Source organism: Macaca nemestrina, chromosome 3, assembly GCF_043159975.1.
Source record: "Macaca nemestrina isolate mMacNem1 chromosome 3, mMacNem.hap1, whole genome shotgun sequence".
Lineage (NCBI taxonomy): Eukaryota > Metazoa > Chordata > Mammalia > Primates > Cercopithecidae > Macaca > Macaca nemestrina.
In genome coordinates, this window is record NC_092127.1 from 76,600,452 (window position 1) to 76,624,237 (window position 23,786).

The 23,786-nt window shown below is 38.2% G+C and overlaps 1 protein-coding gene across 9 annotated transcripts in view; it reads left to right on the plus strand.

The window, feature by feature from the left end:
- The window catches only part of LOC105486227 (zinc finger GRF-type containing 1), an 84,471-nt gene that overhangs the window by 21,416 nt on the left and 39,269 nt on the right, over positions 1-23,786 (plus strand). For 5 of the 9 annotated variants that reach the window (XR_011621078.1, XM_071093178.1, XM_011748961.3 and 2 more), the window contains 7 exons: positions 2,991-3,055; positions 6,136-6,186; positions 12,119-12,292; positions 18,171-18,321; positions 20,127-20,779; positions 21,471-21,609; positions 22,645-22,829. Coding sequence is in view for 8 of the 9 variants with exons in the window: in XM_071093178.1 (XP_070949279.1) it covers positions 2,991-3,055; positions 6,136-6,186; positions 12,119-12,292; positions 18,171-18,321; positions 20,127-20,779; positions 21,471-21,609; positions 22,645-22,829 (1,418 nt within the window). In the remaining variant the exon portion in view is untranslated. Of the gene's footprint in view, positions 1-2,990; positions 3,056-6,135; positions 6,187-9,411; positions 9,496-12,118; positions 12,293-18,170; positions 18,322-20,126; positions 20,780-21,470; positions 21,610-22,644; positions 22,830-23,786 lie in introns of all 9 variants that reach the window. The other 4 variants (XM_011748967.3, XM_011748965.3, XM_011748966.3 and 1 more) reach the window with 4 other exon arrangements.

Below are 23,786 nucleotides of genomic sequence, written 5' to 3' on the forward strand. Positions count from 1 at the left end.
TACCATATAAGAACATAAAGTTCTAGTGTGAAGATTTAGGGATTATAGAATTTAGTTTTGAAGGCCAGGTGGTGGCTCACACCTATAATCCCAGCACTCTGGGAGGCTGAGGTGGGCAGATCACCAGAGGTCAGGAGTTCAAGATTAGCCTGGCCAACATGGTGAAACCCCATCTCTAATAAAATATATAAAAATTAGTCGGGTGTGGTGGTGGGGACCTGTAATCTTAGCTACTGGGAGGCTGAGGCAGGAGAATACCTTGAACCTATGAGGTGGAAGTTGCAGTGAGTAGAGATTGTGTCACTGCACTTTAGCCTGGGTGACAGAGCAAGACTCCATCTGAAAAAAAAAACACATTAGTTTGGGAAACCAACTTGTTTCTCTCATCAAGTTGGAAAGAAAATTACAGTTGATTCTGATGATTTGCAATAGTTCTGTGAAGTCACTGCAAACACATAATTAGTCAACAGTAAACCTTGCTCCTATGGGAAATACAGGGTTAGGTTCCTGCAAGCCTGTGGTCAGAACATTTTCATTAATTTGTGAATACATAACCTTGTTTTATGTATGTTTCTGCTTAAAGAACCTTATTTAATATATATTATTGATTCATTAACATTGAACTCATAGCCAACAGCCATGTAACTTACCTGTAAAAAACTTACCTAACACACTCATAAGGAATATAACAGTCTTCTTGCCCTTGGGAACACTAGACGGCACTATTCTTAGGGGACTTTTTTTTTTTTTTTTTTACAAAGAGTCTCAGTTTATTGCCTGGGCTGGAGTGCAGTGGGGCGATCTTGGCTCACTGCAACCTCCGCCTCCTGGGTTCAAGTAATTCTTCCACTTCAGCCTCCTGAAGAGCTGGGACTACAGGCGTGTGCCACCATACCCAGCTAATTTTTATTTTTTTATTAGAGATGGGGTTTGGCTATGTTGGCCAGGCTGGTTTGAACTGACCTCAGGTGATCCGCCCACCTCAGCCTCCCAAAGTGCTGGGATTATAGACGTGAGCCACGGCACCTGGCCTCTTTGGGGACATTTTAAGTAGTGAAGTTACCAATAAATAGCACAAAAATGAAAAATGTGGCACCAAATGGCCATGAAAAAGATAATTGTTTACAACATAAGCTAAAACAAGAAGCCAGAGTGTTGCCTTGAGAACATGCGTTTCAGGCAATTCGTTTTTTGCTGCTTTATGTATGTCTGCAAATGACCATGAAAGTATAGCAAATACTGATTTAGGGGTTACAAATAAACTTTAGGGAGTAGGTAGAATCCATGAGTAATGATCGACTAAATTCGCTTTTTTGATATAAATGTATTTCTCTAAAAAGAATTAAGTTGGTTGCTTGAGACAGTTTGAGAAGATTGAATCACGAGGGTATAACGTACTTTTATGACGTTTAAAGCAAAATTAGAGAAGAATAACTTTTGCTACCAATTTAGAATGTGTGAAAGTGTTAAAATTCTAAATTTTTTGTGAGATAATTGTATATAGCTTAGAAATGTTAATTTAGAATGTTTTTCTGGAGCAAAGGCAGTAAAGGAAAACAACATCAATTTTCATCCAGTGTTTTTAAAAAACTTTTTAGAAATGTCAAGTTCCAAAATTATTGTTTATTTTATTTTATTCTGAATTTTAGCAGGAAAATAATGAAATCATAAATAGCAATAGCCTAAAAATGAAGTTTACACTAGTTATAGCTATGATTTTTTGCCGTAATTATCACTTAAAATTAGTCTTTTTGTGATTTTAGAAGAGAGAGATGATTGAATATGTACTTTTTTTAAGAAAAAAAATTCTATTTTTAAATGGATACCTGATAAGGTGGCAAAACTAGCCACTCTGCACTCCTTTCCATTCTGCAGACTTGCCAAGTTTTCTGCTGTTTTGTATTCAGCCTTTTACTCGAACACTTTTACCCTTGTCATAGCTGAATTTTTTCTTCAAGTCTCAACTTAAATGTTACTTCCCATGAGAAACTTTTCCAATTCCTGTATCAAAAATTGTTCTGTATCATATCACTGTTCAATGAGATACCCTTTTGTATCATAATCTGAATTTATCTGGCTTAGTTATTTGTCTTTTGTGTCTCTCTTTTTTCAAGGAATTTTTTTTTTGTCATGTTCACTGCTATGTCCCTAGTGCTTGGCACACTGCACTTAGAAAATAATTGTTGAGTGAATTTTTTAGAATATAGAATTTTTTTCTTAAGCCATAGTAAAAATGGGTTTAAGATAGACTAGAAATAGCATGAAGTGCTGTTTTTTTTTTCTTTTGTTTGAGACATGGTCTCACTGTCACCCAGGCTGGAGTGCAGTGGCGCAACCTTAGTTCACTGGAACCTCTACCTCCTGAGTTCAAGTGATTCTCCTGCCTCAGCTTCCCGAGTAGCTGGGATTACAGTTGTGCACCACCATGTCTGGTTAATTTTTGTATTTTTAGTAGAGACAAGGTCTCACCATGTTGGCCACACTGGTCTTGAAATCCTGGCCTCAAGTGATCTGCCTGCCTTGGCCTCCTAAAGCACTGGGATTACAGCCTTGAGCCACCATGCCTGACTCGGTTTTTCTTGTCTATGTTTGCACATAGCAACAGTATATTGGGAGTCTTGACTTTCTTGTTCCTCATAGTTGTCCAGTACTTCATTTTTAGCATTTTTAGCATAGGTTATTAACTATTGGGTTAGTTTTTATTTTTTAATTAGTGTAAAAAAGGAGTACAAGGAAACATTCCTACTATTGACTTAGAAAGTAAAAAGGCTTTCATTCTAAATATTTTTAAATTTTTATTATAAAAATGTTTTAGTCTAAACAACAGTACAGTGAATCCTCAAATGCTAGTTTCTAAATTGAACAATTAACCAAAATCGTCTGATCTTAAAATTTAAGTTATATTCCTTGCTTCAGATTTAGGAATAAGTTAAATTTTAGAGTACTGCTATATATAACAATGATATGATTATTTCTTTTCTCCATTACAGTGAGGAAACCCTTTATTACAGTAGTTTCACCAAAGTCTCCTCATCTGCACAAGGATTCTCAACAGGTACAGGTTTTTTCTCTAAGAGTATGTTCTTTTATTTTGATAAGAACTTTCTATAATTTGTAATAGAATTATAGTAATACAGTCCCAGGCTATCTTGGTTCATGACTCCTCCTGTATCTAATTTTTTCATTGCCTTCCTCAGCCAGAAGAAATACCTAACAGTTGCATTTATTATGTAGTTAGTAGTATTAAGCAACTCAAGTATTTCCTATGTTAGCATTTTGTTTGTTAAAAAACATAGTTACATGGCTCGGTGTGGGGGCTCACGCTTGTAATCCCAGCACTTTGGGAGGCCGAGGCAGGCAGATCCTGAGGTCAGGAGTTTGAGATCAGTCTAGCCAATGTGGTGAAACCCCATCTCTACTAAAAATACAAAAATTAGCCAGGCATGGTGGCATGTGCCTATAATCTCAGCTACTCAGGAGGCTGAGGCAGGAGAATCACTTGAACCCGGGAGGCGGAGGTTGCAGTGAGCCGAGATCGCACCATTGTACTCCAGCCTGGGCAATAAGAGTGAGACTCCATCTCAAAAAAACAAAAACAAAAACAAAAAAAACCCCACAGTTACTAATGGAATGTGTACCTCTGTTGGGCACTATATGACTTCTCAAACCTTGGAATAGATTAGGTAACACCACCTTATTTCTTGTTACACATTGATTTTCTCGTGATAATTGCTTTTTATCATAGCAGTTTCTCAGAACTCAGCTTCACAAAGGCGCGATGTCATTGAAAGAAATGTAGCAAGATCTGATATAGAAACAGACCTGGAGTTAGTAGTTCATTAGGTGTCAGACAGATGTCAGGTGACACTGTTTCCCTACATGTAAAACACCTTGTGGAGTTCCCGTGAGTTCATTGTGCCACCTCAGAGTACCTTGTTGCACAGTTTGGGAACCATGGTAGTTATATAAAAAATAATAGCTCTAATTAGGATGAATTGAAATTCTAGGATAAATCATCTAGAGGACTGTTTCTAACTCAATGGGGATGCCATTAGCACTTCTGGAGGGTCATTTCTTTCATTATATGGCACTGGTCTTTCTACAGACATGTTTGGAACAAAAGCAAGTAGAATGTTTCAGTTGCCTCCTTTTTATTTTTGTTTTTATTTTTTTTGAGCTTCAGTCTCTCTCTTTCGCCCAGGCTGGAGTGCAGTGGCACGATCTTGGCTCACTGCAGCCTCTACCTCCCAGTTTCAAGTGATTCTTCTGCCCCAGCCTCCCAAATAGCTGGGATTACAGGTGTGCACCACCACTCCCAGCTAATTTTTGTATTTTTAGTAGAGACGGAGTTTCACCATGTTGGCCAGGCTGGTCTCCAACTCCTGACCTCAAGTGATCCACCTGCCTCAGGCTGCCAAAGTGCTGGGATTACAGGCATGAGCCACTAGGCCCGGCCTCACTTGCTTCCTTTTTATATCTTTCTTTATTTTCTATGTTACTGGTCCTTTTTTCCCCTTTTAATAATCTTGATTTTTTTCTTTTTAAATATAGAAAACAGTGAAGAGAAAAATAAAACTTACCCTATTTCTCAGAATATTTATTAATGTTTCCAGATTTTTTTGTGTGTCCAGTTAAAAAAAATGATTAGATTGATGTATATAAATAGTTTTATATCCTTTCCCCTTAATATCGTCATATTACCTCACATTATTAATAATTCTTCTTAAACATATGTTTTAAAAGTTATTTACCATCCATCCTATGGCTGTCTTGTGCTTTGGACAAACAGTTCTCTGTTTTGGGCATTTAAATAATTTCCAGCATTTTGCTATTATAAGTAACCCTTTAATAAATGTTTTTACACATAAATCATTGTTTGCATTTTAAGTTTTTCCTTAGATTTGATTCCAGAAGTAGAAGTAATTATTTGGAAGGCTAGGAACAACTTTCTTTCTTGGGTTCTTGATATTTTGTTTTTTTTTCTTTTCTTTCTTTTTTTTGAGACAGAGTCTTGCTCTATTGCTCAGGCTGGAATGCAGTGGTGTGATCTCGGCTCACTGCAATCTCTGCCTCCTGGGTTCAAGCGATTCTCCTGCCTTAGCTTCCTGGGTAGCTGGGACTACAGGCACACGCCACCATGCGCCAGCTAATTTTTGTATTTTTAGTAGAGAGGGGGTTTTGCCATGTTTGCCAGGCTGGTCTCGAACTCCTGACTTCAGGTAATCCGCCTGCCTTGGCCTCCCAAAGTGCTGAGATTACAGGCATGAGCCACCGTGCCTGGCCATGATATTTTCAAATATAAAAATTTTAATGTTTTACAATTAGAATATTTATTTTACTTCATTTTTACTAGTACCCTTCCGAGCTTTTTAAATTCTTGCTAAGTGACAATACTGTTTTATCAGGATTTTACTTTTTATGTATTTATTTTTTTCTAAAACAGGTTATTGCTCTGTTGCCCAGGCTGGACTGTAGTAGTGTGATTGGCTCCTGCAGCCTTGACCTCCTGGGCTCAAGCAGTTCTCCTGTCTCAGCCTCCTGAGTAGCTGGGACTACAGGTGCATGCCAGCACATAACTAACTTTTGTATTTTTTGTAGAGATGGGATTTCACTATGTTCCCCAGGCTAGTCTCAAACTTGTGGGCTCAAGCAGTCCTCCAACCCCAGCCTCTAAAGTGTTGGGATTAGAGGTGTGAGCCACAATGCCTGGCCAGTTTTTATTTCATATTAGTGATGGTGTTCTAGTATTTCTTTTTTTTGTCTTTTTGAGACGGAGTCTCACTCTTGTCGCCCAGACTGTAGTGCAGTGGCGCAATCTTGGCCCACTACAACCTCCTCCTCCCGGGTTCAAGCGATTCTCCTGCCTCAGCCTCCTGAGTAGCTGGGATGCACCACCACACCCAGCTAATTTTTGTGTTTTTAGTAGAGACAGGGTTTCACCATGTTGGCCAGGTTAGTCTTGAACTCTTGACCTCAGGTGATCCGCCCATCTCAGCCTCCCAAAGTGCTGGGATTACAGGCGTGAGCCACCACGCCCGGCCCTAGTATTTCTTAAGTCTAACCGAAATTTGTATTTTTGTTTTCTAAATTATTATTGCCTATTGGTTTATCTTAAATTAATATTCTCTTCCTAAGGTACTAAAAGAAGATGAAGTTGAACTAAGTGAACCACTTCAGTCTTTGCAGGTAAGTTATTTAAAATATAAATTAGCCACTAGAAGCGGTGGCTTACGCCTGTAATCCCAGCACTTCGAGAGGCTGAGGCGGGTGGATCATGAGGTCAGGAGATCGAGACCATCCTGGCTAACATGGTGAAACCCTGTCTCTACCAAACTACAAAAAATTAGTTGGGCGTGGTGGCAAGTACCTGTAGTCCCAGCTACTCGGAAGGCTGAGGCAGGAGAATGGCGTGAACCTGGGAGGCAGAGCTTACAGTGAGCCGATATGACACCACTGCACTCCAGCCTGGGCAACACAGTGAGACTCCGTATCAAAAAAAAAAAAAATTTGCCAAATTATATTTGTATATATAGGTATGGCGTGTAATTTTAAGTTTATAAATAAATTTAAGTTTGTATTATATATTGTCAGTTTTTGAAATCATTTGTAGTGATATTCATTTAGTATAAATGTACTATATGATCAATATAATTTGGTTAAATAACAAATTATTTACCATGAAGTTAGTTTGCAGATTTGCAAACATTACCAAACCTATGAGTCATTGACAATTACCCCTACAGCTCTGTTGCCTAAAACAGAACAAAATAAAAAGAAAACACCTGTATTATGGTTACTTGCCATTTTTCATTCTTATGTAACAACATTACACATATAAAATTATAAACAATTGGCAACTACAAAATTTAGCTTACAAATGATCACATTTTTGTCTTTTTTTCACTTGAAAAAATAAGGTTTAATTTTTTTTTTTTTTTGAGACAGAGTTTCACTCTTGTCACCCAGGCAGGAGTACAATGGCACGATCTCAGCTCACTGCAACCTCCACCTCCCAGGTTCAAGCAATTCTTCTCCCTCAGCCTCCTGAGTAGCTGGGATGACAGGCATGCACCACCATGCCTCGCTAATTTTGTATTTTTTTAGTAGAGATGGGGTTTCTCCATGTTGGTCAGGCTGCTCTCGAACTCCCCACCTCAGGCAATCTGCCTGCCTCGGCCTCCCAAAGTGCTGGGTTTACAGGCGTGAGCCACCACGCCCGGCCTAGGTTTAAAATTTTTTAAGGACAGGTATCACAAAGTGTGAAGTACAGATAACACTATCACTATTTTTTCCCTTAGAATGAGTTGCCACTTAAATATCACATATTTTTTAAAAGTCTGTTGAAACTAGGAGCAGTGGCCTGTGCCTTTGATCCCAGTTACTTAGGAGGCTGAGGCAGGAGGATCATTTGAGCTGAGGAGATAGAGTCCAGCCTGGACCCCATAATGTGACATAGTGTTATCCCCCTCTTCTTAACAAGACAATAAAAATATGCTGTCATCCCATAGTAATGAAAAGGTCTCAATAATCTTTTGCAATAAAAATTATTTAAATCTGTTTTTAGCTTTAAAATAGGAGTACATTAGTATTTTTGTGATGGCTCTTTTTTTTTCTTTTTTCAGATGGGTTCTTACTCTGTCACCCAGACTAGAGTGCAGTGGCACAGTCACAGCTCACTGCAGCCTTGACCTCCAGTGCTCAAGCCATCCTCCTCCAGCCTCCCAAGTAGCTGGGACCACAGGTGCACAGTACTATGGCTGGATAATTATTTTTTATTTTTTTATTTTGTAGAAATGGAGTCTGACTATATTGTTCAGGCTGGTCTCAAACTCCTGGCCTCAAGTGATCCTCCAACCTCCGCCTCTCAAATGCTGGGATTATAGGCATGTTCCCAGCTTAATTTAATGGCTCTTCTTACTACAACTCTCTGAAACAACCTCTTTATGTATGTTAGTGATAGAAGGAACTTTGAAAACAGGATGTTCTTTGAAGATACCCTTAATGCCACTTCTGCTTCATTTTTAAAAGTATAATGAACTACACATTGCAAAAGAACTATTCCAGCAGAGAAGGTAGTATGCTAATTAATTCTGAAAACTGTATATTGGAAAATTGTAATTCTGGCTTGGCATAGTGGCTCACACCAGTAATCCCAACACTTTGGGAAGCCAAGACGGGAGTATCATTTGAGGCCAGGAGTTTGAGACCAGTCTGGACAATACAACGAGACTCCATCTCTAAAAAATTTTTTTAAAATAAAAATAATTAGGTAGCATGGTGGCACATGCCTGTAGTCCCAGTTACTCAGGAGATTGAAGCAGGAGGATTACTTGATCCTAGAGGTCAAGGCTGCAGTGAGCAACGATTGTGCCACTGCAGTCCAGCCTGGGTGACAGAACAAGACCCTGTCTCTAAAAAAAAAAGGAAAAGAAAATTCTAATTCTGAAATATAGGTTGAATATTTTTAAGAGCTAATTGTTTATTTGAAGAAATATACTAGTTTACCTCTTCAGTCTATTGGGAAAGTGTTCTTTCTCTGCATTTGTTAAACATTTAAACTATTGCTTTTGTAGTTGAATTCATTTTCTTTGTCCAAGTCATATGAAAAGTTATGGTTATTTTGTATATTACTTGATGAACTAAAAATGACTTGTTGCCGTTGTCAGTATCATGTGTTTTGTGATTGCTAGGAGATGATTCATTCTTCAAATAGTCAATTGCACTTTTTCAATTTTTCTTCCTTTCATTTCTTGCTAATTTTAAAATAGGTGATCTGCATTAACATAGTATTAGGTTTGACAGGTGATTTATTATGTACCTGGCATTTTTTTCTTTTTTTTTTTTTTGAGATGGAGTTTTGCTTTTGTTGTCCGGGCTAGACAATAGCGTGATCTCAGCTCACCAGAATCTCCGCCTCAAGGGTTCAAGCAATTCTCCTGCCTCAGCCTCCCGAGTAGCTGGGATTACGGGCACATGCCACCACGCCTGGCTAATTTTGTATTTTTAGTAGAGACAGGGTTTCTCCATGTTGGTCAGGCTGGTCTTGAACTCCCGACCTGAGGTGATCCGCCTGCCTTGGCCTCCCAAAGTGCTGGGATTACAGGCGTAAGACACTGCACCCGGCTGTACCTGGCATTTTTTTCTAGTGTTCAAAGATTTAATTAAAAATTTAAAATCAGAATTTTCTAACATGCTAAGTTTTAAAATTAATTTGCATAGTGACTTACCTGCTAAAGTACCCCTTTGCCAGGGAGAGATAGCTTGTATGTGTGTGTAGAGAGAAGCAAGATAGAGATGGCAAGTGTGTTTTCACAGGGCAAACTTGTTTTGTAATTATTTTCCCATTAAAATCATGAACCACCTGTGAAACTATTCTAGCTAACTAGATAACTTACTGGTATTTTATCCTAGTTCTCTTCCTTGGGAAGTAAAGAAGAGACTGCTTTTCTAGCTGTTATTCCTAAACAAATAAAGAGAAAAACCTGTGACCCTAAGGTAAAATTTGTGAAGAACATCAATTTCTTTTTTTTTTTTTTTTTTTTTTTTTTTTTGAGACGGAGTCTCGCTGTGTCCCCCAGGCTGGAATACAGTGGCGCGATCTCGGCTCACTGCGAGCTTCGCCTCCCGGGTTCACGCCATTCTCCTGCCTCAGCCTCCTGAGTAGCTGGGACTACAGGCGCCCACTACCGCGCCCGGCTAATTTTTTGTATTTTTAGTAGAGACGGGGTTTCACCGTGGTCTCGATCTCCTGACCTTGTGATCCGCCCGCCTCGGCCTCCCAGAGTGCTGGGATTACAGGCGTGAGCCACCGCGCCCGGCCCAATTTCTTTAACCAACTATATTTTCTTCTCTTTTTTCTTTCTTTTTAAAAAAAAAAACAAACAACAACTAAACTATCAGAGTTTTCACAGGCAGAAGGTTAGTAGCATAATAAATGGTTTTAAGAACAAGAAAAACTATTTAATGACTCCTGATCCCCTTTTTGGTCTTGAACTTTCTCTATACTACTAATGAACTAATAATATAGTGTTTAGATTATCCCTCCATACATGGGATACACTGGGGGTTGGACACAAAGCCATGTAGAGTACAATTAATGAATACTCCGTGGGGAAAAAAATGAGTATCTTTATACCCTTTAACTTATTATAGTCTATTCTACCACTTATACTTCTGAGTATATAGAAGTATATATAACCAAGCTCTAAGTAGTGCTACCTATTCTATGTCAAAAATTAACAAAGACGACAGCATAAAAATGGATGGGTTTTGTAAATAGCAGTTCTACTACTAAAACCCAACACACCTCTGGAAAAGATCTACATGGCAGCATAGAAGGAAAGGTACCTATTTTGGCCAGGCATGGTGGCTCACACCTGTAATCCCAGTACTTTGGGAGGCCAAGGCGGGTGGATCACTTGAAGCCAGGAGTTCAAGACCAACCTGGCCAACATGGCAAAACCTTGTCTCTACTAAAAATACAAAAACTAGCCAGGTGTGGTGGTACACACCTGTAGTCCCAGATATTCTGGAGGCTGAGGCATGAGAATCACTTGAACTTGGGAGGTGGAGGTTGCAGTGAGCCAACATTGTGCCACTGCGCTCCAGCCTGGGTGAGAGAACGAAACGCTGTCTCCAAAAAAAAAAAAAAAAAAAAAAAAAAAGGAAAGCAATGTACCTGTTTCCTTGTGGGGAGTATACATTACCCATCAGACAAAGCAGAAGCAGAAACATATAGAATCTTTAACAGTTGAGACTCATTTTTATTACAATGTTTATTTTTAAGTTCAGAAGAGTATTTTCCACCAAAGTCCTATTAAAGGGCATTTAAATTAGATTTTTCTTTCAAATGTGTGATGTACAGTTCTTCATTTTTTAATAAGAGTATATTCAATTATATATTACTGTCATTTTGTTAAAAATGAATTAATCCTTTATCTACATTCCTTTGACTCTCTTAACAGTCTTATTTTTCCACATTTCGGGTAGGCTTTACTTTGTATGGAGTAAAAATCCTAGAACCCCCCAGGGGGCAGCAGAGAAAGCCATTTGAAGCCTGAAAACAGACTGAGTGAAAGAACCTCTCTAAGGAACATGTCTGCATTGGAATCACACTCTCAGGCCTTTGCTCTCAGAGCAGTAGGATGTCACATCTTTCTACTGAGAGGCAGAGAGTCCACCACCCATCCTGCAGTTGAGCCTGATATTTTACAAAACCCCTAAGTAAAGAGAAATGCTGTTTGCATTCTTTCTCATTCTTCCCTGTTACTGGCTGTTTATTGATTGCTTCCTGTATACCAAGTACACTGTTAAATATAGGTGGTACCTAGATGAAGCAAAAAGTCTCTGCTCTCAAGGGACTTACAGTACAGTTAGTATAGAAATAAGGAGAAACTTCATTGTAGTATGAAGTTGAAAGTCTATAACATGCAGTATTGTATGTAATGCATAGTTGTGTAATATATAATGGAAGCATAGAGAAACAACTAAATATTTCTGGCTTAGCCATTATTATACTCATCTTTATGCTTATAATAAAGTTATACTTATTCACTTTTTCCCCCTCATTGGCTATGAATCATACTTTTTTTTTTTTTTTTTTTTTTTTTAAGACGGAGTCTCTCTCTGTCACCCAGGCTGGAGTGCAGTGGTGCGAAGTTGGCTCACTGCAACCTCCGCCTCCTTGGTTCAAGCAATTCTCTGGCCTCAGCCTCCCGAGTGGCTGGGATATAGGCACCTACCACCACGCCTGGCTAATTTTTTATATTTTTAGTAGAGATAGTGTTAGTCAGGCTGATCTTTAACTCCTGACCTCAAGTGATCTACCCACCTTGGCCTCCCAAAGTGCAGGAATTACAGACGTGAGCCACCATGCCCAGCCTAAATCATACTTTTTAATGTTGAAGTTAAATGCAGTTAAATCAATGCCCTTTGAATTTGTCACCCATACATATGTTTTAGGATAATAGGAGAATTTCCTGGTTTTCAGCATTAGTTCCTGGTAATTATTTATGTGTAATAAAAAGTGAATTATGTATTATGTTCTGTGTGTTTACTTTGTGAATATATGTGTCAATATGTAGTTATGCAGTTCTTATTTTTAATGATTTATCTGTAGCCTGTTGAGTTTCAAGGACATCAAGTAAAAGGATCAGCTACTAGTGGTGTAATGGTCAGAGGACGCAGCTCACAGCTGGGATGCAGTCAGTTTCCAGATAGCACTGAGTATGAAAACTTTATGACAGAGACACCAGAGTTACCTAGCACATGTATGCAGATTGACTTCTTGCAGGTAAAAATATTTTTATAGTTGCATTTTGCCAAATCATTTTCTTTATGTTAATACTACATTTTGTAAAAATAGCATAGTTGTTTGTACAGTTATAAGTTAAAAAGGAGTACAGTAAATTGACAAGAAGCATAATATCTCAAGTAAAACTAAATAACAAAAGTATTTTACTTGAAAGATACATTACCTTTTTAGGATTGGGAGTTTAATAGATTGTCACTTCAGAGAAGACTAGGAATTCATGACAAAAGCAAATAGGTAGATTACACAGAGAAATACTCATCTGTTTAACGTCTATTTCCCTTTTTATTAAAACAATACATATTAGAAGAAATTAAAAAAGCATAGTAAGCATAATACATACAGCAAATAAGTAAATCACCACAAAGTAAACATACTCATATAACCTCCACCTTTAACGAATAGAGCATTATCAGCACCCAAGAAGCTCTCCTTCTGTCCCTTTTCAATCACTACCCTTTTCCCTAAGATATCCACTGTCTTGACTTATAACCATCTATTAGTTTTGCTTTAAAACTTTATATAAATAGAATCATACACAGTGTATTCTTTGTGTCTGCCCTCTTTTGTTTAATATTGCAATTTTGAAATTCATTTATGTTGTTGCCTGTGGCTATAATTTATTCATTTTAATTGCTGGTGTAGTATTCTGTTGTATAAATGTATCCCAATTTATCCATTCTTCAGATGTTCATGTTATTTGTGTTTAGGGACTATTACATATACTGCTGCTGTGAACATTCAAGTACCATCATGAACATGTACATATACACACACACGTGACATACTTCTGTTGGTTATATTACCCAGGAGTAGCATCACTGAGTCACTGGATAGGATATATTTACTTTTAGTACAGAATGCCAAACTGGTTTCCAAAGTGGCATTTATAATTTACATCTCCATTAGGAGTGTATGAGAGTCCCCATCACTCTACATCTTTACCAACACTTGATGCTGACTGTTTTTGGTTTTCAATTTTAGCTGTTCTGGTGGGTATATACTGGTACTTCACTTGTAATTTTAATTTGCATTTTCCTGCCTGATAGTGAGGTTGGGACCTTTTTTGTGTGCCTATTGGCCATCTCTTTATTCTCTTTGGTGTAGTGCCTATTCGGCTTTCTTCCTTTTTTTTTTTTTTTTGAGACACAGTTTTACTCTTGTTGCCCAGGCTGGAGTGCAATGGTGTGATCTCGACTCACCGCAACTTCTGCCTCCTGGGTTCAAACGATTCTCCTGCCTCAGCCTCCCGAGTACCTGGGATTACAGGCATGTGCCACTTCGCCCGGCTAATTTTGTATTTTTAGTAGACATGGGGTTTCTCCTCCTGGTCAGGCTGGTCTCAAACTCCCGACCTCAGGTGATCTGCCTGCCTCAGCCTCTCAAAATACTGGGATTACAAGCATGAGCCACCACGCCTGGCCTCTTCCTCATTTTTTAATTGATGTGCTTATCTTTTAAAAACTTTCTGGAATTCTTTATATAATTGGATACATACTCAGTTGTATGCTTTGCAAATATCTTTCCTGACCCTTACGTACCTTTTCACTCTTAATGGTATGTTTGATGAATCAAAGTTTGTCTTTTTTTGTTGTTTATTGAAACAGAGTCTTAACTCTTACCCAGGCTGGACTGCAGTGCATGAACATGGCTCACTGCAGCCTCAATTTCTTGGAATCAAGCAATCCTCCTGCCTCAGACTCTCGAGTAGCTGGGACTACATGTTCCCACCACTATGCCCAGCTAATTTTTTTTGTTGTTGTTGTTAGACAAGGTCTTGCTCTGTCACCCAGGCTGGAGTACAGTGGCGTGATCTCAGCTCACGGCAACCTCTGCCTCCTAGGTTCAAGCAATTCTCCTGCCTCAGCTTCCCGAGTAGCTGGGACTACAGGCATGCGCCACCATGCCTGGCTAATTTTTTGTATTTTTCATATGTTGCATATACATTTAGAACTAGCTTAACAATTTGCTATGTTGGCCAGGCTGTTATCAAACTCCTAGTCTCAAGTGATCTGCCTGCCTCGGCCTCCCAAAGGTCTGGGATTACAGGCATGAGCCACCACTCCCGGCTGCCTAGCTAATTTTTAAATTTTTTTTTTAAGAGATGGGGTTTCACCAGGTTGCTGCTGGTTTTGAACTCCTGGGCTCAAACAATCCTCCTGCCTCAGCTTCCCAAATTGTTGGGAGTTGATGGGTTTAAGACAAATCTTGGAGTTAGAATCATGGATGTTACTGGATTAAATGTAAGGAGTAGGGTGAAAGAAAGGGAGAAGAAAAACAATTGGGCAGACTGAGGCAATTTTCATTGAGTAAAGCAAGATGGGGAACTGTATTAGTTTGCTAGGGTTGCCATAACAAAATACCACAGGCTAGATGACTTAAACAACAGAACTTAATTTTCATACAGTCTGAAAGCTGGAAGTCCAAGATCAAGGTTCCAGCCAATTCTGTTTCTCATGAGCCTCTCTTCATGGCTTACAGATAGCTGCCTTCTCCCTATGTTCTTATGTGTCCTTTTTTTGTGTGCATTTGGAGAGAGAGAAAGAGAGAGAGAAATCTTGGTTGTCTCTCTTTGTAAGGAAACTAATTCAGTTGCGTAAGGGCCCCACCCTTATGACCTCATTTAACCCTAGTTATCTCCTAAAGGCCATGTCTTCAAATATAATCACATTGGAGGTTAAGGCTTCAACATATACTTTTTTGTGGGTACGTAATTCTCTCTGTAGCAGGGAGGAGCAGGTTTGGTGAATACATAGGAATAAATAAAGAATACCTGTGAAACCATCAAATAGAGATACTATGTAAGAAGTTGGGTACATGGGTCTGATTTAGAGGAGATATTTGTGCAGTCATTTGCACAAAGAAAAGTTTAGAGCAATAAGAATGGGTGGGTTCATTTAAAGAGAGCATAGAGAGAGAAGAGAATGGGTTTTATTTGTATCAAGAATTGGGATGGAGTTAGTTATGTGAATTATTATTGAGACACCCAATAAAATGAGAACAGAAATATGTCCATTTCATTTAGCAATGGTGACCTTGGCAAGAATAATTTCAATGAAATAGGGTAAGAATTAGTTTATAGTCATTTAAAGAGTGAATGAGGCCTGGCGTGGTGGCTCACACCTGTAATCCCAGCCCTTTGGGAGGCCGAGTCGGGTGGATCACCTGAGGTCAGAAGTTTGAGACCAGCCTGGCCAACATGGTGAAACCCTGTCTCTACAGAAAACACAAAAATTAGCTGTAGTCCCAGCTAGTCAGGAGCCTGAGGCACAGGAATTGCTTGTACCTGGTAGGTAGAGGTTGCAGCAAGCCGAGATCATGCCACTACACTACAGCTGGGCAACAGAGTGAGACTCAGTCTCAAAAAACAACAACAACAACAAATAAAAGGAATGAATGAGAGGTAAGAAAGTGGAGACCATGTATGTAGCAAACTCATTAAAAGATAAGCATATTTAATCAGTCACTCATTTGACAAATATTTCTTGAACAATGCCTGTATGTTACACTGTTCTTGGTCTAGAGATAGTCTTATGAATAAGGCACAATCTTTCCCTCACAGAACTTACATTCTGGTTAAAGGAAACAGAAAATAAATATACAGCACCTCAGAGTGTCTTAAGTGCTCTGAAGAATGACACTGGTATGTAGGGGGATAGGGAGTACACATGGGATGGAGTTCTATTTTAGGCAAGGTAAGCCTCTCTGATAAGATGACACTGGAGTCGAGATCTGAATGAAGAGAGGGAGAGAGCCATGCAGATATCCAGGGGAAAGGCATTCCAGGCACAGGGAATAGCAAGAGCAAAGGTTTTGGGGCAGAAGAATGATGGCTGGTGTGTAGAACAGCAAGGAGGCTGCCATGGAGTGAGTGAGGGGGAGGGTGATAGGCAGTGAGGTTAACCAGGAGGTAAGGGGCTGATCAGGTAGGGCTGCATAGGACTTTGTAAGAGCTGCCTCATACTTTAAGAGAGATTGGGAGCATTGGAGGGTTTTGATCAGAGGAGTGAAATATTCAAACTTACATTTTAGAAAGAACGTTGGCAAGTTTGTGGAGAGGGTAGTAGGGGAACAGAACGGAATAGTGTACTCAGTAAGTATTGCCTGTTACTGTTATTTTTATTTATTTTTATTTTTTTTATTTTATTTTTTTGAGACGGAGTCTCGCTCTGTTGCCCAGGCTGGAGTGCAGTGGCGCGATCTCAGTTCACTGCAAGCTCTGCCTCCCGGGTTCTCGCCATTCTCCTGCCTCAGCCTCCCAAGTAGCTGGGACTACAGGTGCCCGCCACCTCGCCCGGCTAGTTTTTTGTATTTTTAGTAGAGACGGGGTTTCACCGTGTTAACCAGGATGGTCTCGATCTCCTGACCTCGTGATCCGCCCGTCTCGGCCTAAAGAGGCAATATAGTCTAGACTGGCTAGATTTGAACTCCCTTATAAGCTTGATGAATAAAGCAAATTTAAGTGCTAAACTGCTCTTTTTCTCACTTCCCTCAGTTGTAAAATAAGGAAAATAAGAGTACCCACCTCATATGGTTGTGATAAGGATTAAACAAGTTAAAAATATATAGTGTTGGCATATAGTAAGAACTCAGAAATATAATAAAACTATTTTTATGGTGATGATTGTAATTTCCCATTTGTCTGTCTTCCACTGAACTGAACTCCTTGAGTCCAGGGATCATGAGTATTTTTTCACATCTTTATTTCCTAGCACAGCACCCAGAACCCAGTAGCCAATCAAGAAAATGCTGTAAAATGTATATATAAGCTTATAAACTTTGAATCTTTATTGTCTTTTTTTTTTTTGAGAAGGAGTCTTGCTCTATTGCCCAGGTTGGAGTGTAATGGTGTGATGTCAGCTCACTGCAACCTTGCCTCCCAGGTTCAAGCGGTTCCCCTGTCTCAGCCTCACGAGTAGCTGGGATTACAGGAGCACGCCGCCATGCCTGGCTAGTTTTTTGTATTTTAGTAGAGACAGGGTTTCACTGTGTTGCCCAGGCGGGTCTCGAACGCCTGACCTCAGGTGATCCACCCGTCTCAGCCTCCCAAAGTGCTGGGATTACAGGAGTGAGCCACTGTGCCTGGCTATTGTCATTTATTAAGGAAAATATCATATACTCATTAACATACTCATTTTAGCAAGTTCAAATCATTTACAAGAGTATGAAGGTATAAGTAAAAGAGCTCTTCCCCCAATTCCATTCCCATCTAAAACCACTCTAACAATAAGGTATGTATTCTTCCAAATTTTGTTCTTTTATTCTGTGCTTATACAAATATATATATTGTATATATATTTGATCATCATATTAGATTTTAAGATGATTAATTTCTGGAAGAAGCAGCAGCAAAATTAAATGCTGTTCTAACAAGAATAACATATGAACTGTATAGCTGGGATATATTTTAAAATTTCACTTCATTTTGGAGCAATGTCTTGAAGTTTAGATCAACTATGGACTTGAGGACATAAGAGAAAACTGTTCAGTCCTTGAGTCTGCAGGGATTTAGACCTTCACAGCTGTAAACATTAGGTCTAATTTGGCCCGAGCCCCTTAGAATGGCAATTGATCTTCAGGACCAAATCCTAATAACCCAGACCAGTACAAATCAAAATCTGACCCACTTCAAATAAATCTGAAAGATTTTTTGCTCTGTATTTTACTGTTATTCTTGTTGATTTTAGTAAATTTATTCCGTCCTTTTTGGAAGAAGTTTTATAGTTGTTGCCCCCACCATAGCTCTACATAATGTGCTTTAAATCATTATTTTTATAATATAGATCACTAGAATTCATTCAAACTAAAGAAAAAAATCAGAAGATTTTGGTCTGTAGTTTTGATTCTTCTTTCTGTATAGGTGACATCACCAGAACAAAACGTCTCTACGTTGAGCCCTATTTCTACCGTTTCTTTGAACTCAAGAGATGAAGACTTCATGGTAGAATTCTCTGAGACGTCCCTGAAAGCAAGAACTTTACCTGATGATCTTCATTTTCTCAACTTGGAGGGTAGTCGTTACCATATTGTTCTAATATCTGTCTATTCATTTAAGAGATGAAATTTTTTATTTGAGAGATTATTACACTAAATATATCTTAGAACCAGATTCAGTGTCATACGCCTTGAAGCCTTTCCATAACTTTTCTTCCTTTGAACTTTTTCTATCATAGCTATTCCAGGTACAATATTCCCTTCTAGCTATCTAGTTCCTTCTTGTTTCTCCTCCCAACTTTGTCAACACAGAGCCCTGAAAGTATTTTCTACCATTGTCAGTACTTCTCACAGCTGTAACTGCAGCATCTGACCCCTTTACAGCCCCTTCCTGTTCCAGAGGAATGACTGATTGCAAATGTCTCATCAACACCATTGATTGACCTTAGCATAACCTCTTAGTTTCTCTTTTTGCTTTGGGATCCTGAACTCTTCAACTGCTGTTCCACACTTGCATTCCTAGGACTCTGGATTTTCATATATTTTGGCCTTTCACTATGAGTCAGCTTCTGCTTTTTGATGAATATAATACTATTCTCTAGGATCCCTTTCACTAAAATTTCTTTTCTTCTCTCTTTTCTTATAATCTTATCAATATATCTTCCCCTGATTCTGAATTTATGTTGGGTGAGGGGTGAGTTGTAGATGATTTTTTTGATTTTGGATGGATGATACAAAAAATTTTGTAATGTGAATTGGTAGTTGGGTTAGAGAAGGTTTTATGGGTGTGCTTGGTAGAAGACAACAAGGTAGAGAAGAATCAAATACACGGGAGTGGGTATTCAAGAACAAGTGATATGGTGATGAACAGTAGATGATTTTCACAGTTATACCATGAATCTTTTAGTTTAATGGATTTTTAACTTTTCTGTCAGTGTTACTTGATGGACTTGTTAGAATTACAGCATAGCACTTTATAAAAGAATATTCATTGGCTCACCTACTGCTCTGCTACTTTCCAGATGATCTCCAGAGTGTATTTCCAACAAAACAAAAACTCTGTCAGGAAGGTACATTATTATAAAATAGGTATCCATAGTATTGTCAGATAAAAACTATCAGCTTGCATAATTCTGATGCAGTATTATTCATTTGTTTATATATTCAACAAATATTTATTGCTTCTTAGATTTTTAGGAATATATCACTAAAGCTGCTAACACACAGAAAGAATCATTAGAATCATTAAACTCTTTCAGACAGAATTTGCCATGAGTTTACCAGAATTCTACTCTTATCAAACACCATTAGATCAAAGTAAAGCTAAAATCTTTTTTACTCTGAAGGGTAACATAATTCATGAGTGTAAAAATATCTAAAGGAAGTTACAATCACATAGTCATATAAGTGAACCATGAATTTCAGTCTCTGGAGAAAGAATGAAAGTAGATATAAAAAACTAGTCCAGGTTCTTATCCTGACTCTGCCACTTTGTAGTTATGCTACCTCTAAGCCTTTGTAATCTCATTTGTAAAGTGAGAATGATGCATTTTTTGGTTGTTGTTAGCTTTAAAGTGCTTTGAAAATGTTAAGTGCTATATAAACATAATTTAGTAATTAGGAAAAAAATCATTAGTTAAGGAGGAGAAGAAAAAGAGGGACTTCATCAACCCTAAAAATGTTTCAGTATATATGAATTAAGCTTTGAAATCTTTATTTTTTGAGATTAAAACCATTAATTTTTTTTAAGGAAATAAAATAATATGATTTTTTTTTTTTCAGGGCAAGTTGCTACTTTTTGCTTTTGTACACCCACTGTTTTCTAGAGCCTAGGTGATAACTAGTAGAACATTTTTATTTAATTAGCATTTTGTTTTTTCAGGGATGAAAAAATCCAGTTCTCTGGAGAATGAGAACCTTCAAAGGCTTTCATTAGTAAGTAGAACCCAGGTTCCACTTATTACTTTGCCACCTACTGATGGGCCAGCTGACTTAGACTCTCATTTGTGTGTGATCAACTCTAACACATACAAGTCTTCTGGTTCCCCCATGCTCAACTTGTGTGAAAAGTCAGCAGTTCTTTCTTTTAGCATTGAGCCTGAGGACCAAAATGAAACCTCTTTCTCTGAAGAATCTGGGGAAGTGACTCCAGGGGATGTTTCACTTCTCAATAATATATCTACTCAGAGCAAGTGGCTGAAATATCAAAACACATCCCAATGCAACGTGACTACTCCAGACAGAGTTGATAAGAGAATAACTGATGGCTTTTTTGCTGAGGCTGTTTCTGGGATGCATTTTAGAGACATAAGTAAAAGACAGGGTGATGTTGTCAATGAAAGCTCTTTGAACTCTGTGCATTTGCAAATGATAAAAGGCATGCTCTATCAACAGCAGCAGGATTTTAGCAGCCAAGAATTGGTTTCCAGAAAGAAAGTACTTTCTCTGAATTTAAAGCAGACTTCTAAGACAGAGGAAATTAAAAATGTATTAGGAGAGTCTACCTGCTACAACTATAGTGTAAAGGATTTACAGGTGAGGAAATGTACCAGTCTTGTACATTTTTCCAATAGTTATTGTCTGAATTTCAACAAAAGAATTAACAAAATATACTGCATAGGAGCAATTTGAACAGATGGCTTTTTTTGATCCTAACTCTGAGCTGCAGTCACATCATCTTTTACTTAAAATCTCTCGTAATAGTAGTGAACATTGAATGAAATGATTTATTTGAAAGTATCTGGTACAGTGTCTGGTACATTATCAATACTTAATAAGTGATAGCTCCTATTTTTGTTTCCATCACTACTACCATTACAATGATTGTTTTTACTTTTGACTGTCAATTGTGTTTGCTGATTAAGTCATCATTAGGGTAAAGGTGCATCTTATTTCACGTTAATTGTGAATAATCCTTATTATAGTCATAAACAGAAATAAAGATACATAATGATCCATTCACATCAGTTAAACTTTTCCTAGCAAAAAATATATAAAAACTTATTAAGGGGCAGATAAGAAAAATTACTCTTATTTAGGGTTAAAAATGCCATTTGTAGGTATTCTTGCTGTATTTGTTTTCTCATTTAAAATTTGAAAGTAATTTTCAAGAATCCTAGAAATCAAAAGAATTAATTAAAAAAATAAGTCTATGAAAAATAATTTACTTTTTAGTAAACGGTATTTTTCTGGAGTTGCTATGATAACTTGAATTATTCCATTGCAGGAGATAAGTGGCTCTGAGCTATGTTTTCCAAGTGGGCAGAAAATAAAATCTGCTTATCTTCCCCAAAGGCAAATTCACATACCAGCTGTTTTTCAGTCTCCTGCTCATTATAAGCAGACTTTCACATCTTGCCTCATAGGTATGGCTGTTGAGTTTTTATTGTATTACGATTGCTGCTTCATGTAAGTAGTAGAATTGTGAGAGTATGATACATTATATTGTGAATTTTCATACTAAGTATCTCATTCAAGATTTGTTATTTTTCATGTGTTCTAGTTTTTGAACAGTAACTTTTATTCTAATTTCAGATCAAAACTGAGTTTTAAAAGTGGGAGATGACAATCTTCTTTTTTTTTTTTTTTTTTTGAGACAGGATCTCACTCTGTTGCCCAGGCTGGAGTACAGTGGAGCAGTCTTGGGTCACTGCAACCTTGCCTTCCAGACTCAAGCAATCCTCCCGCTTCAGCCTCCCCAGTAGCTGGAACCACAAGTGCACACCACCATACCCAGCTAATTTTTTTTTTTTTTTTTTGAGATGGAGTCTCGCTCTGTCCCACAGGCTGGAGCGTAGTGGCCCCATCTCGGCTCACTGAAGCTCTGCCTCCCAGGTTCATGCCATTCTCCTGCCTCAGCGTCCGGAGTAGCTGGAACTACAGGCGCCTGCCACCATGCCCGGCTAATTTTTTTGTGTGTTTTTAGTAGAGACGGGGTTTCACCGTGTTAGCCAGGATGGTCTCGATCTCCTGACCTCGTGATCCGCCCGCCTCAGCCTCCCAAAGTGCTGGGATTACAGGCGTGAGCCACCGCACCCGGCCAACCCAGCTAATTTTTGTATTTTTAGCAGAAATGAGGTTTCACCATGTGGCTCAGACTGGTCTTGAACCCCTGGGCTCAAGCAGTCTACTCACCTTGGCCTCCCAAAGTGCTTTGATTACAGGCATGAGCCACCACACTTGGCCAATATTATCTTTTACAAGTTAAGAGTTTTTCTTTCTTTCTTTTTTTTTTTTTTAAGTAGAAGTGTTAAATTTAGCAGAAAATAACTTTTAAAAATGGAAATTCGTATTAGGTATGACTGTTTAAAGGCTATTCAAATTTAGCTACAAACAGCACATGTAATACAAACAAAATTATTTTGTATTTAATTTTCTGCTCTGTCTCTTTTTTTTTGTAGAACATCTAAATATATTGCTGTTTGCGTTAGCACAAAACTTGCACAAAGCTCTTTCAAAAGTTGACATATCATTTTACACATCATTGAAGGGAGAGAAACTGAAAAACGTAGAAAATAATGTGCCATCCTGCCATCATAGTCAACCTGCAAAACTTGTCATGGTTAAAAAGGAAGGTCCAAATAAGGTATTCTTGCTTCCCCTCCCCCTACCATACCAAATACTTCTCTTATAAAGGGTTTAGGTACCTATTACTTCATGATAAGCTTAAAGAGTGAGTCTTAAGAGCTTTCTATTTGAGGTGTTAGTACCTAACACACATTAAATTCTCAAAGTTTTATTGAAAGAATGATCTGTGCTCTAGGATACAAAAATATGAGTTAAAATTAACCTTCAAGTTGCTTAGGAACTTTTTGTGTAGTATTTTAATTTTATTTTTATTATTATTATTTTTTTAGAGACAGGGTCTCACTGTTGCCCAGGCTGGAGTGCAGTGCCTTGATCATAGCTCGCTGCAGCCTTAAACTTCTGGGCTCAAGCCATCCTCCTGCCTTGGCCTCCCAAAGTGCTAGGATTACAGGCATAAAAGCCACTGTGCCCACCTGAAAATTTTACATACTTCTGTAATTGATAAAATAGGAGGAATATGCCTAAGTTATAGTGAGACCACTGAGAAGGGGGATGTGTTTCAACCTGAGAGCTTAGAGATTTCAGAAATGAGCCTGAAAGAAATGAAGGTTGAAACTAGTCTACCATGTAATCCCCAGTACAAGTAACAGATAAGCCCAGAGGAATAGAAAAGTATGCTGACTTAATTTATATTGTTAATAATATATTATGGAGGGAGTCAGGTTAATAAAACGTAGGTTGATTGATGACTTATACTCACTGTAGAACTGTGCTTTCATTCATAATACAATTTGCTTCCACCGTTTGCATATCCCACTTTATTGTTAGCTAAGTGTATAAATTTGGATTTAAATTTAGGCGTCAAAAGCCAAAATTCGTAAATAGTGGTATAACTGTGGACTAAAATATAGCTACTAAAAGTCTTTGTTTTCTTTTTAAGATTATTTGATGACATAGTTTCATGCTCATACTATGTTGTTGGGTACAAAGGGTAGGTTACGGAGTAGAAAATGTA